General features: G+C 44.9%; 1 protein-coding gene across 6 annotated transcripts in view; it reads right to left on the reverse strand.

The window, feature by feature from the left end:
• Positions 1 to 8,907, reverse strand: part of PXMP4 (peroxisomal membrane protein 4) — a 26,010-nt gene extending 17,103 nt beyond the window's left edge. For 2 of the 6 annotated variants that reach the window (XR_004313207.1, XM_032462127.1), the window contains exons 1-3: positions 8,655 to 8,864; positions 5,250 to 5,384; positions 2,623 to 2,821 (exon numbers count right to left, since the gene is read on the reverse strand). Coding sequence is in view for 5 of the 6 variants with exons in the window: in XM_032462127.1 (XP_032318018.1) it covers positions 2,623 to 2,821; positions 5,250 to 5,384; positions 8,655 to 8,767 (447 nt within the window). In the remaining variant the exon portion in view is untranslated. Of the gene's footprint in view, position 1; positions 1,602 to 2,622; positions 2,822 to 2,979; positions 3,035 to 5,249; positions 5,385 to 8,654 lie in introns of those variants that run through there. The other 4 variants (XM_032462130.1, XM_032462131.1, XM_032462129.1 and 1 more) reach the window with 4 other exon arrangements.
• Positions 8,908 to 13,735: the final 4,828 nt, after the last annotated feature.

Consider the following 13,735-nt stretch of genomic DNA (forward strand, 5'->3'; position numbering starts at 1 on the left):
GAGGGAAGGACGGGGGATTACAGGTGGGCATAGCCACTGGGAACCTTCTGCCCACCCCCATGTCCGGGGCACTGCCTGTGCACTGATCAGTGTTCTCCAAAGATGGTGTACAAGGTGATTAATACTATTATTTATGCCTTTAATTTATTATTCTTTATCATTAAACTTTTTTTGTTTTGTTTGGCAGGGGAGAGGGTTAGGTTATTTATTTGTTTGTTTGTTTGTTTGTTTGTTTATAACAGGCACTGGGGATTGAACCCAGGACCTCGTGCATGCTAAGCACGAGCTCTACCACTGAGCTATACCCTCCCCTCTCTTCAGTAACAATTTTAAAAATGAATATATCTACACAGTTCAAAACTAAAAGGTAGCTCGACACTGAAAAACACAATCTGTATAACAAAAAAAATCGATAAACTGGATCTCATCAAAACTCAAAAAATTTCGGTTGTGAAAGCCCATGTGAAGAGGTTGAGAAGAAAAGCTAAAGACTGGGAGAAAATATTTACAAACACATATCTGACAGAGATTAGTATCTGGAATATACATATATTTTAAAAAACTCTCAAAGCTCAACAGTGAAAAAAGAAACAATCCAGTTAGAAAATGGGTAAAAGACATAAACAGATATTTCACTGAAGAGGATTACACTGAAGGAAAATAGACACATGTAAAATGGTTCAACATCATTGGCCATCAGGGAAATGCAAATTAAAACCACAATGAGATAGCACTACGTGCCTAGCAAAACGTCTAAAATTTGAAACATAATAAACTAAATGCCAGCTAGGATTGGAGAACCTGGATCACACGTATATTCCTGACAGGAATGTAAAATAGTACTGTCACTCTGGATAACAGCCGGGCAGTAAAACTAAATAAGCACGTACCATGTGACTTAGCAATTGTGCTCCTGGGTATTTATCCAAGAAGTGAAAACTTATCTTCACCAAAAATATGTACAAGAATGTTCTTAACAGCTGCATTCCTAATAGCCAAAGGCTGGCAACAACCCAGATGTCTTTCAACAGGTACATCCACACCATGGAGCACTACTCAGTAACGAAAAGTGATGAACAGCTGATACACACAGTAACTTGGATGAATGGCCAGGGAATTATGCTGAGTGAAAAAAGCCAATCCTCAAAGGTTACATACTATAATGACTCCATTTCTATAACATTTTTGAAATGACAACATTTTCAAAATGGAGGTCAGAGCAGTTGTTGCCAGCAGTCAGGGAAAGGAGGGGAGCAGGAGGGTGATGCGTGTGACCAGGATTCCTAGATTTGGGAAGTTCACAGACCAGTGAAATTTCTATCAAAAAAGCAAACCTGCAGAAACTTTCCCAGAAAACGAAATTCTCATATCCACAGACTCCACAATTTCATGTCTAGGAACTTATGGACAGACTGATGCAAGTGCAGGAAGACGTCTGAACAAAGATGTAGACTGCAGTGTGTGTGTAATGGCAAAAGGCTAGATGTCCCCTAAATGTCCATCCAGAGGAGACTGAGATCAAGGCTGGCCCATTCTGTCAGCACAGACTTCTGCTGATGTTATAAAGGATGAGGGATGACAAGAAAGGTCTCCGAGATACACTGTTACAGGAAAAAAAAAAGTGTAGTATGATCTCACTGGTGGAAAATTCCTACTGTGTAGACTGATGCGAGCACAGACAAGTTCTGCAAAGCTACACAAGACTCAGGTAAAGTGATTGCTTCTGGACAGCGGCTTAACAGTTAGAGGGGAACAGGGACTTTCTTTTCAATTTAATTTCTAATTCTATCAAGGTATATCTCAAGCATCTGAAAGTGTGCCAGGCACATAGTGGGTGCTTACTCTGCATTTTTATTTATTTATTTTAAAATTTTACTAGTTTTTAAATTTTTTTTTTGTCTGCATGATTTAAAACGTGAAAATAAAACATTATTTAAAAAATTTTTTTAATTTAATTTTATTTGTTTGGGAGGAGGTAATTAGCTTTATTCATTTATTTATTTTTTTTTTAGGAGGTACTGGGGAATGAATCCAGGACCTCAAGCATACTAAGCATGTGCTCTACCACTGAACTATACCCTCCCTCCAAAACATTATTTTTATAATTTAAGAATATTTAAGAAGTTTGTGGGAGGCAAACTAGAAAGGCTGCCAACTTTTTACATTACCCAAGAAGGACATTAAAACAGTAACAGCAGCAACAATTAGCATTTAGTTTCACTATCATTTCATTAAAAAAATAGAATTTAACCCGGAAAAAGAGGTAATTCTTTGAATGTACTAGGTTTTGCTTTATGAAAATCTTACTACAGGGTCATTCTTTTTTTCCTTACTTCACTGAAGAGTGGTTGTTCGGTTTTTTTTAAATCTTTGCCCCCAGGGAGCAGCACACATGGATTTTGGCAACCATGGAATTCCGACAAGGTGCTTGGTTAACAGATGGGGAAAGTGAGGGGGAAGTGATCTTTCCAAGGTCACCCAGGCACTGGTGCATCGCAGACCTTCGGACATGGAAGGGAGCCAAGAGCTCATTTCTTTGACCGCCACCCCCAACTCTACATCTGAACCCCGTCCCACTCCCCACCCCTTCCCACAACCCCCACCCCGGGGGAGGATCTTTACCTGGCTGTTGATGGTACTGTTGTTTCCAAATACCAGCAAGCCCCCAATGAAGGCAGCCAGGAATGAGTGCACCTGGTAGGTCTCCCCCTGCAGGTGGGACTGCAGGGCGCAAAGTCCCTTGTAGGTGAACACAAAGCTGGCCAGGTTCCGGGAGTGGGTGTACGTGGCCTGTAGGATGGCGCGCAGCTTCTCCTGGAGGCTGCACAAACATAGGCAGCCACCATGAGTGCAGGCCCAGCCGCTCCCAGGGCTTCTATCCACGGGGCATGCAAAACTGACACAGGCAAGGAGCTCGTGGGCAGATGCTCATTCAACCCCGGGCCTCTCCCCTCCCTGTCCTCAGGGCTGCTCCCTCACTTGATTCAGGCCTTGATTCCAAGCCACCTTCTCCAAGAGGTCTTCCTTGACCACCCTATACAAAAGAACGTCCATCATATTCCATTCCCTTATCCTCCTTTTCATTTACTTCATAGCTCTTACCACCACCTGACATTTATATGCTTGTTTATTATCTCCCCACAACTCCCACCCCATCCCAGTGGAAGCTACCAGAAAGTGGTGTCTATATCTGGCTTGTTCATCCTCAGGGCCCAGAACAGGGCCTGGCACATAGTAGATGCTCAATAAATTTGGGGTGGGGAGGAACATGTGAAGAAATGAATGAGTGAGTGAGTACATACTATGTGCTGGATCTAGGGATACAATTCTGAGAAAAAAATAGATCTGCTTGCTGCCCTCATGAGGTTCATGATTTAATGGGAGAGGGAAATATGAAATGAATAACCACAAAACAAAGGTCAAACTTCGACTTTGACAAGAGATGATCCTGGGATGTGAAGGATGAAGAGTTGAGGAGGTCAAGTGGAAAGAGGAACTGAATCCTAGGCAGCGGGATCAGCATGTGCAAAGGTCCTGAGGAGGGACAGAGAATGGGGAGTAAAGGAACAGAGAGAAACCGTGAAGGCCTGAGCAGAAAATGTGTGGGGCAAAGGCTGTGGGGGAGAGGCTGTGCTAAGTTTTGTCTTCATCTGGAGAGAAGTAAACATTTAAGTAGGGCAGATGATTTGATCTGTCTTTTAAAAATCACTAGGGGGCAGTCAGGAGACTCCGAGAGAGAAGCAGAGTATACTCTGGAAGATCAAATGAGGGACAGCAAACACAAGTGCCCTCAAGGCTGAACACGGGCCCAGTTGCCAGCTCTAAGGCAAGAAAGCCAGATTTTCCAGTTTTTAAGTATTGGCACAAATACTGCCTATGAAATGTTTCCAGAATCTGAACACCTGTCACCTCCACTGCTACCTTCAAGGTCTGAGCCACCAGAGTTGCTCACCTGGATTATTGCCACAGCCCCTAATTTACACCTACTTCTGCCCTTGACCCTGCCCCTATCTGTTCTTAATCTGGCCACAAACTCTTCACTTTCATGCTATTAAAAGATAAGTCAAATAGTGGCATGTCCCTGCGCGAATTCTTCTAACAATTTCTTGTTTAACTTAAAGGAAAAGCTAAACTCCTCTCTATGGCCTAAAGCTGAACAGGATGAACCCAGGTCACCCATGTGACCTTCCTCTCTGTTTTCTCCCCTGCAATCCCTCTGCTCCAGCCTCCTCAAACTCACCAGGCACGGTCCCAACTCAGGGCCTTTGCACTGGCTGTTCCCTTGGCCTGAAATACTCTCTTCCCTGATACCACTTGGCCAACTCTTCCATCTCCTTCAAGTCTTTACTTGAATGTCACTATCTATTTAATTCTGTACCCTGCTCCTCCTCCAGCACCCTGGATTCACTTTCTCTCTTTCCCTGCTCTAATTTTTCTCTCCCACAGCCCATACAATCTTCTAACATACCACATACCTTCCTTATTTATTGTGTTTATTTTCTGCCACCCCCTGCTAGAATGCAAGTGCTACAAGGGCAGTGATCATTTTGTTTTGTTCACTGCTAAAACAGTGTCTGGCACACAGTAGACACTCAGTAAATAGTGACTGACTGGATGAATGATTTTCATTTAAAAAAATGATTTAGGGGGCAAAAACTAAAACAAAAATAAACTTTAAAAGGAAAAATGCATAAAGAAAACAATCTTGCAAGCTGGATTTGAGCAGAAGGCTGTCCAGGTGTAATTCTCACAAGTTCCAGGTGAGGCTACATACATTTAAAAACTCAACCACAAGGCGATTTCCAAGAGGAGCCTCCAGGGAAGTTCTGGGAGACCAGAGGAAGGCCAAGAAATTTGAGCAATGGCAGGAGGTCGTGGACAGTTTTCCTGAGAAAGTGATCCTGAGAGAACAGCATGGGTTGCCAGGAAGGAAAGAAAGGTAGGTGGAAGAGGAAAGGGCACTCCTGGTGGGGGTACTGCATGAGAAACGTCTGGGGGTGGAACCGCACGCGGCATATGAATGGGCGGCAGCAAGTTGTATGTGCCAAGGGCTCCCCAGGGTGGACGTGGGTGAGGAGGGGGAGACACAGCTGAGGTCAGGCCACAGAGGGCCTTGAGGGCCACACCTGGAAGTTGGGCTTCTTTGGAGGACAGCAAGGGCAGGGGAGTTTTCAAGCAGGAATAACAGAATCAGACTTGGGCTTTAGGAGGTGGTAGTGAGGACAGGCTAGACTCAGGTAGGAAGCTACCTCAACAGTCCTGGCACTGAGAGCTGACCACACTCTCTCCTAGTTTGAGGGGTGTGACGAGGGGATGGGTACCTGCCACTCCGGAAGAGAAAGGTCATGACCAGTGCGTGAGGGGCCCGGATTTTGGCTCCATAGCTGTAGAAACAAAAGAAAACAGTTATTACAGCACCCCTGCACCACAGTTTCTTTCTGAGCTCTCTCTTAGACTCCCTGTGCCCTCTCTCCACCCCTAACCCTAACATCATTTTGGGAGGGAAGATAATGCTGGCTTTCAAGTTAGATCTGGGTTTGAAGTGGGTTGTACGAAGGAAATACTATTTGGCGCCAAAGCCCTTCCACCCTTCCATGTTTTGCTGTATAAACTTGGATAAATCATTTAACTTCTCTGAGCCTCCCTTCTCCCAACAGTAAAAAGTCTTCTCCATTTCAGGGTTGCTTCTGGCAGTTAAGGATGTAGCACATGCAAAAGTTCCCAGTTCAACCAATATTAGCGTCTCTGCCTTTCCTGTTCTTCGTATAAGACTCTTCCTTCTCCAGCTGTCTGGCCCTGATCTTACCAGGCTACAAGGTTGAAAAATCTTTGACAACCTCCTTGAGACAATGGTCATAGCCACATATTGTTGCCATGTAAGTATCTGTGAGGTTTGTTGGAAACAGCAAAAGAGTGGGCTCAAACCTGTGTCCATCCACAGGGGGCTGCTGGGTACATAAATAATGGACTCACGGTTCTGTGAGACAGGACACAGCTGTAAAAGAACGAGGTGGCTCTATGAGTGCTCTGTGCTCTATTAGAGCAAGGTGTGTAAAGCGCATAATTGTATAAAATGAGGTAACTCGTCTATAAACCTAAAATTATTTCAAAATAAAAGGCTTTAAAGGTGTAGGGGATGAATATATGTATTTGTATATGCAGACAATATTTCTGGAGACGTAAGAGACAGGACACAGGGTCACCTCCAGGGAGGGGACTGAGTGACGGAACGATGGGGTGGGCAGAACTTTACAGCATCTAACTTTTTATACCTTTTGTGAATATGTTACCTAATTTTAAAAAATAAATTAAATTTAAAATGTTAACAAGTGAAAGCTAGGGGTATCATGGCAGTGGCCATGCTGAATGGCTTATTTTTTTGCAGCCTAGCACTGGACAGGACCCTCATCCTGGCCCCAGCCATCTCTGTCCCGTCTCCTCCAAAGTCAAAGAGGCCCTCAGTCCCCTCCAGCTGGCCAGGGCTAAAAGGCCCCTTCCTTATACCCCAACACAAGTGGAACCATGCCCCCAACTCCCTACATCCACTAGGCCCCCTTCCCAGAATCCTCAGACTCAGGTGGAAGCCAGTTACTAGCACTCACAAGATTACTCCATGTCCTGAAAAAAGGGATGCCCTGGATTAAAAAGGATTTAAAGGACATGACAGATGCAGTGTGATGTCCTGGAGGACCTGGTCTGGACAAACTCACTAAAAAGGATATCTGGGGGACAACTGGGACAATTTGTCTATGGACTGGATAGCAGTCAACATTATAGGATTAATTTATTACATGTAATCATGATAATTTAGCCATACAGGAAAATGCTCTTATTTTTAGAGATGCACATTGATAATATTTAGGCAGAATATCAAAGTGAGTTAAATTTTACAAAGTTCATATGCCTCAGTCATCCACCCTGCATGGTTGGCCTCTCTTGACAAAGAGCACATTCTTTTCCACCTCCAGGCCTTTGTTCAAACCATTCCCTCTGCCTGGGATGCCCTTCTCCCCCTAGTAAAGTCCAACTCATCCTTCAAAATACCACCATCACCTCCTCTGTAAAGCATTCCTGATCACCTGGTATTGCCATGGTAATCTAATGATCAGTCTCCCCACTTTGACTCCAAGTCCTTACAGATGAGCACGAGCCACTGATCTTATCTCAGGGTCCACCCCACCCTGGTCACACCAAAGCTTGACTGATATGATCTGGCCAGACCCAGCGGGAACCAACTTCTACATGCCTCTGGGTGCCCATGGAAGCCAAGAGCCTGGTGCTGGGCATCCTTCGGTTTGAATCCTAGCTCCAACCCCTGACTAAGTAATGTGACCATGAGCAATGTGTTTTCCTTTCTAAGCTAGTCTTCTCATCCAATAAAATGGGAACAATGGCAACTCCTACCTTGCACACTTAATCATTCATGTGATTAATATTTGAGAGCCTACTATGTACCAGATACTAGGAAAACACCAAGGAACAAAATAGATAAAAATTCTGTCCCCATGAAGCTCATTTTCTAGTCAGAGAGACAGAGTAGAAAAACAGGATACCTAAGTGAACTGCTTAGTGTCAGATGGTGACAAGAACTATGGAGAAAAATTAAGTAGGGAAGGAGGTGGGAAGGTCAGGAAGGGTCTCATTGAGGCAGTGAGGGAGTGAGCCAAGCAGACGTCCACGTGAATATAACAATAACAGCAGCCAATAGTTATTACACACCAGGCTCTGTGCTAAGCTTTTCACATATATTGACTCAATCCTCTGACAATATAAGTACTATCATTGGCCCCATTTTACAGAAACTGAGGCTTGGAGAGGCTACATGACTTGCTCAAGATCACAGAGGTAGGTGGCATCAGGATTTAAACCAAGGCGGTCACATCCTCACCATTTTGCCATGCTACCTCTAAAATGGCAACTCCAAGAGGATGCAGATCTTTGTTGGGTTTATCCTCTACTGTATCCCCGGTTCTGGCACAGTAGGCTCTCAATAAATGACAGCCTTTATAAATGAAGCTTAAAGGAAGTTGAGCTCCTCTCCAGGCACCAGCCAAGGGAAATGATCCCAAGATTTCCTCTTCTGCAGGTCTAATGGCCATGTAGGAATTAATTTGCCCAGCAAATATTTACATTTGTGTCGGCCTCGGGCCTATGTCCCAGGAGTCCCCTGTGCCAGATGAGGACTTAGTTCTAGAGTCATACAGATGAGGAGTGAGAAGTAGATGTGAACTGACCGGCAACTTAATAGGAGGAGCATAGGAAGGAGCCTCCTCCGACCTGCTAAAGGCCAGAGTCTGGCTTCTCACTTGTGTACACGGGGCCTCTGTAGCCAGACAAGCCCGAGGGCACATGGAGGTGGGGAAGCTGGGCCCAAAAGAGGGGATATAGGGGCTGACATGGGAAGTTGTCAACGCAAGAGGGCCAGGTTGCAAATCACAGAGGACCCAGAAACAGCATAGTGGGAGCCCCAACTCAGAAGGCGCTCAGAACCCAAAAGCCAGAGCCCATTACGCCCACGGTGGACATCGAGACCTGGAGATACACTAGGGCTGCTCTGGGGCGCACAGCGTGCCGGTGCTGGGCCCAGAACCCGCTTCTCCGACCCCAGCCAGACCGATCCTTCAGCCCCTGCCCAGTCTCCCGGCCCCACTCACACTGCCCCGTTCCGGAAGCCCTTAAGCATAGCCAACACAGCGTGGTAGCGGCGTTTGCGCAGCAGTGCGTTGACCGCAAGGAGCAGAGTCTGCAGCTGCGGCGGGGCGGCCATGGTGCGCGCAGCGGGGTGGCAGGCACCGAGCAGGACGCGAGCTGACAGCCCCGGATCCTCCCGGACAGCCTGAAGCGCCGGACAGTCTACCCCACCCCCCGTCTTTGCGCCCATAGGATATGTCTGCTGTCACTCATACCGGAGGGCTAATCACAGGGCTCACTCATCTCACCAGGGGAATGGGACCGAGCACTCTCCCGAATAGCAGTGTGATTAGAAAAAAGGGGAAAGCTTGTAACCAATCACAGTGGGCTCCACCCAACGGGACCTAGAGAAGTTTAGAAACACACGCCTCAATTTGTCAGGCTTGGAAGGAGGTGTGTCATCTGTGAGCTTGGAAGGAAGTTTCCTGAAAGAGAATTCGCCCTCCGTAGAGTTAGGATGGTGACACTGGGAGGAGCTAGGCCTCCTGTTTACACATGACAGTTCTGATTGCTTAACCTCGATCAAAAGCGATCTTCTCAGAGCATAAATGACTTGGCATCCTTGAAGGAGAATTAGTAAAATGGGCTGATTAGAATTAGGCTAACAGATTACTTATTCTTATGCTTGCTCCTAAACTGGGCAACCAACCCGACTGACTGGTTGCTGTTCACAGCTCCAGGCCCATTGTTAAAATGAAGCTATTACTTTAAAAAAAATTCTGTTGATTTTTATCGATGCTTTATTGTTTAAGCCATGGCTATATAATCACCCTACCCCACCCACAAGATGGGTTCACAGTTTTGAAGGCACTAGCCTGCTGTGAGTCCCCTTTGCTTGGCAAAGCAATAAAGCTGTCTTTTTTCCTATACTCTAAGACCCTGTCTCTGACTTTCAGTTTGGCTCATCAGGGACGGGAGCCAATCTTTCGGCAACACCCTCAATGGCTTCCCTTTGTTCTTAAAATCCAAACTCCTTCCCATGGCCCACAAGGGAAGACTCTGTATGATAGGGCCCTTGCTTCCCTCTCTAACCTCACACTCCCACCTTCTCCTCGTCCTGTCACTTGCCCCCTTGGTCACTTCTCTTTAGTCACTCCAGCTAAACTTAGTCTAAGTTAGACTAAGCTTGGAGCTTAGTCACTCCAGCAAAACTAGTCTCCTTGCTTTTCCTTGAATGTGCCAGGAATGTTCCTGCCTCAGCACCTTTGCACTTCCTATTTCCCTACCTGGTTCTTCCCATGGCTGGCTCCTTCTCAACCTTCAGGTTTCAGCTCAAACGCCACCTCCTCAGAGAGGTCTTCCAAGATACTGCATCTAAAGTACCACTGCCCACTCTGACTCATTACCCTCTTTTATTTTCTTCATAGGACTTTCCACTTTTTGAAATTATTTATTTGCTACATGTCCATTCATTGTCCACTGCCCCTGACTGTAAATCCCATGAGGGCAGAAATCTTGTCTCTCTTGTTTTCTGCTGTAACCCCAGCACTTAGTACGTATTGAGTGCCCAACATATGCTTGTTGAAGCAATATGGTTTGGGTTATCTCCAGATCATTGATGGGTGACATTTATGTATGATGTCACTGTGTGGAGTTGGGTTTTTTGTTTGTTTGGTTTCCTGTGTGGAGTTGTCATTAGATAACAGTTACACACTGAATAGTGGCTGTCAATTGTAAGGGTGTCCCCTTGTACGTGGGCCATGTGGTATTTATCTGTGACATTATTGCCTGAGTCAGTGTCAGAGGTCAGTGAGGAGGAATTATGCTGTGCCTATTTTATCACTACAACTGGATTTTCTTTTCTTTTCTTCAGTAATGGTGGACTAATTTATTCAGTTAATCTTCCCTCTGAAAATAGTAGCAATGTTAGATAAATTGTAAGAATATCCTTTGAAAAGCACTGAAATACTTAAAATTCTGGGGAATGCCCTGGCCAATTATTGGATGAAAGCTGGTAACCACATGGGTATCAGGAAGATTGGAATACTGGAGCACCAAAACTGCTAATGACATGAGGGCATTTGCCAATTTTGTACCTGTTGCGTTTCAGTTCACCAACCACATAGGGCAAGAGGGACAGAAGTGAAAGTCCAGGGCCTGCCTGAGGTGGCACATCTTATGGAAGAGTCTCCTCACATTGAGCCGAAATCCCAAGGGTTTCACCCTCAGGTTTAACGTGGTAATGGACCAGCTATACACCGCACACCACCAGCCCCAAAGGAGTTCAGAAAAGGTTGCCTGGGTGCTGAGCAGAATGGCTGAAGGAAAAGGAAAGAGGAATAATTTAAAGCCCTGCCTTAGGAAGTTGTGACCATTGATGAATCCTTTTGTACCCCAGGGACTAGAGCCTGGGAGCCCAAGGATTCTCAAGCCATAAACGGAGAACCTGGTTTTAAGTGATAACTGGACTGTCCCCAGTTATCACCGGAAGTGACTGGAAGTGCTCCCAAACTTCTGGCAAAAGCAAATGCAAAATCTCTCTGAAGAAAGGCACATTTATCTTTGACTTCAGGAAACCACCACAAATAATTTCTCAAGGTTAGACCAGCACACAGTCAGAGATAACCAGGCATCCAAGACTTCATGCAGGAAAAACAGCTACACAAATGGGAGGAATAGATCAACATAGACTTCAGGTATTGCAATGCACTGACACGGGTTTTTAAAAATAATGCACACAAGATTCAAAGTTAGGAAATAGCTACAGGGAACAGAAAACAATTTTTTTAAAACATGGAAGATTTGAAAAGAAACCAAACAGAACTTCTAGAAACATCACCTGATACTCCCAGCAAACCCTGACACATGACCCAGCATCAGAAGATGTTTGGACATTTGGTTCAGCAAGTTCTTCCTGAGTGCTGTCTTTTGCTAAGTTCTTTGTCACAAAGATGAATGTTTCTGTCCTCAGGAAGCCTGGGATAAAGAACTGCCTTATGGGGACGGGGAGGTATAGTTCAAGTGGTAGAGCACATGCTTAGCATGCATGAGGTCCTAGGTTCAATATAAAAATAAATAAATAAATAAATAAATAATTTAATTAATTAAAAAAGTAAACCCAGTTACCTCCCCCTCATAGGAAAGAAAAAAATTTTGAAAGATTTGCCTTATGGGAACACTTGTCATTGTCTGATGACCCTTTTTAATGGTACATAACTCTGAGTTCTTCTGGTTAGGGCCTATTTATTCAACTTTGCCCAGTGAAACTGAATTTATTTATTTAAGGAGCATCTATCTACAGAGTACTTACAGTATGTCAGGAGTTGTTTCCTAAGTGCTTTATTAACCATTTCGTTCTCATAGCAACCCTGTGAGGTAGGTAACCATGCCCATTTAACTGATGAGAACTAAGAAAGAGGAAAAAGTAAATTGCTTAAGATGATTTAGCTAATAAGTGATGGATCCAGGATTGGAATCCAGCCCCCTGGCTCGAGTCTTTGATCCTAACCACTGTATTGTTTGCTATGGTGTCCATAACAAAGTACCACGCAATGGGTGACTTACACAACAGAAATTAATTTTCTCACAATTCCAGAGTCTAGAAGTCTAAGATCAACGTGTCCGTAGGTTTGGTTTCTTTTGAAGCCTCTATCCTTGGCTTGTAGTTGGTTGCCTTCTCACAGTCCTCATATGGTCACTCCTCAGTCCATGTGTGTCCAAATCTCCTTATAAGGATACCAGTCATATTACATTGGAGCCTACCTCTATTGTTGCAGAAAAATGTGTCACAGCTTGGTGTTACAGCTCAGTTGTGACAGCAACCTGGATCTGGGCGAGACAGCAAGCAGCACTCAGAGTTGGAGAACTCAGGTTTATTACACCAGCAGGCCCACTTCAAGCGCTGGACCCTGTCTGTAGCTTTACACAGGCCTTTTATAGGCTGCCAGTTTTACACTTTGCAACATCATATGCAAATAAAGTACAACAGAAGTTGACCAACCAGGAACAAGCTTTGTAGAAATAGACCAATCAGGAGTGAGCTCCATGCAAATGAAGTACTACGAATGGACCAATCAGAAGTTAGGGAAGTGGACCAATCAGAAGTGAGAGTAATAACCAATCAGAAGTGAGAATAATAACTAATCAGGAGTGAAGGAAAGTGAGCTCAGGGAACCAATAGAATTCTAGGTGTAAGTTAGCTGCTTTGGAGGCAAAAAGTGAGATAAAGCCTCTGGGCCAGAGATCCCGATGCTAGTGGGAGGAGAGCAGCAGCCCTGCCTAGGGGTCCTGCCAGTCTTTTTATGGGGCTTCCCGCCTCATTCCCCCCTTTTGATGCTCTCTTTAACATCTGCAGTGAGCATCAACCTTAGAGTGGTGTCCCTTATTTATCATTGGGTTCTTCCTGGTCCAAGGGCCTGTGCTGAACTAGTAGCTGTAGTTTTAGTGACTATTCGTGAGCTAATGAAATGGGTAATGAGATTAAGGATGCAGGGAACAAACAGCAGTGCTTGAAGGATTATAAGGAGGAGGCCTGCTAGGGGGAGGAGCCAGGAGGCCCAACTCCAGAGGTTATTCCATTGTGCCCAGGAATTTGCTAATTCCTGGTTTCTACGTTCAGCTCGATCTCATAGTTTTTGGACTATTTCTGACAATTCCTGATTGATTTACATAGAAACAGCATTTCTCATTTAGGAAGAGACAGAGTTCCCCCTTTTCGGTGGTGAGCAAGTCTAAACCCCTCCTGTTCTGTAGGACTACTGCTGCTAGGGAGTCCAACTGATTTTGTAGAGTCATTAAGGACTCAGCCACTTGTTTTAAACCTTCAAGGACCTCAGCAGATAACTGCTGGTAATAGTGGGATGATGAGGCTATTCCTGCTATTCCTGCAACTCCAGTTGCTATTTCTAGCGCAATTAGGAGTGGTATTAACTAGATGGCCCTTTTTGATTGAGTATGAGCCATCAGGGGTACAGGAAGGCTCTGGTTATTAAGTATTATGTCCATCTGAGGGGTAAGGAAGGCCAATGTGCAAGTACCTGTCCAACTGGCTGGCAGGCACCGGTAGACGTGTGCCCCGCATACAAAAAAGGTTTCTGGGTTTGGT

Source organism: Camelus ferus, chromosome 19 (genome assembly GCF_009834535.1).
Source record: "Camelus ferus isolate YT-003-E chromosome 19, BCGSAC_Cfer_1.0, whole genome shotgun sequence".
Taxonomy (NCBI): Eukaryota; Metazoa; Chordata; class Mammalia; order Artiodactyla; family Camelidae; genus Camelus; species Camelus ferus.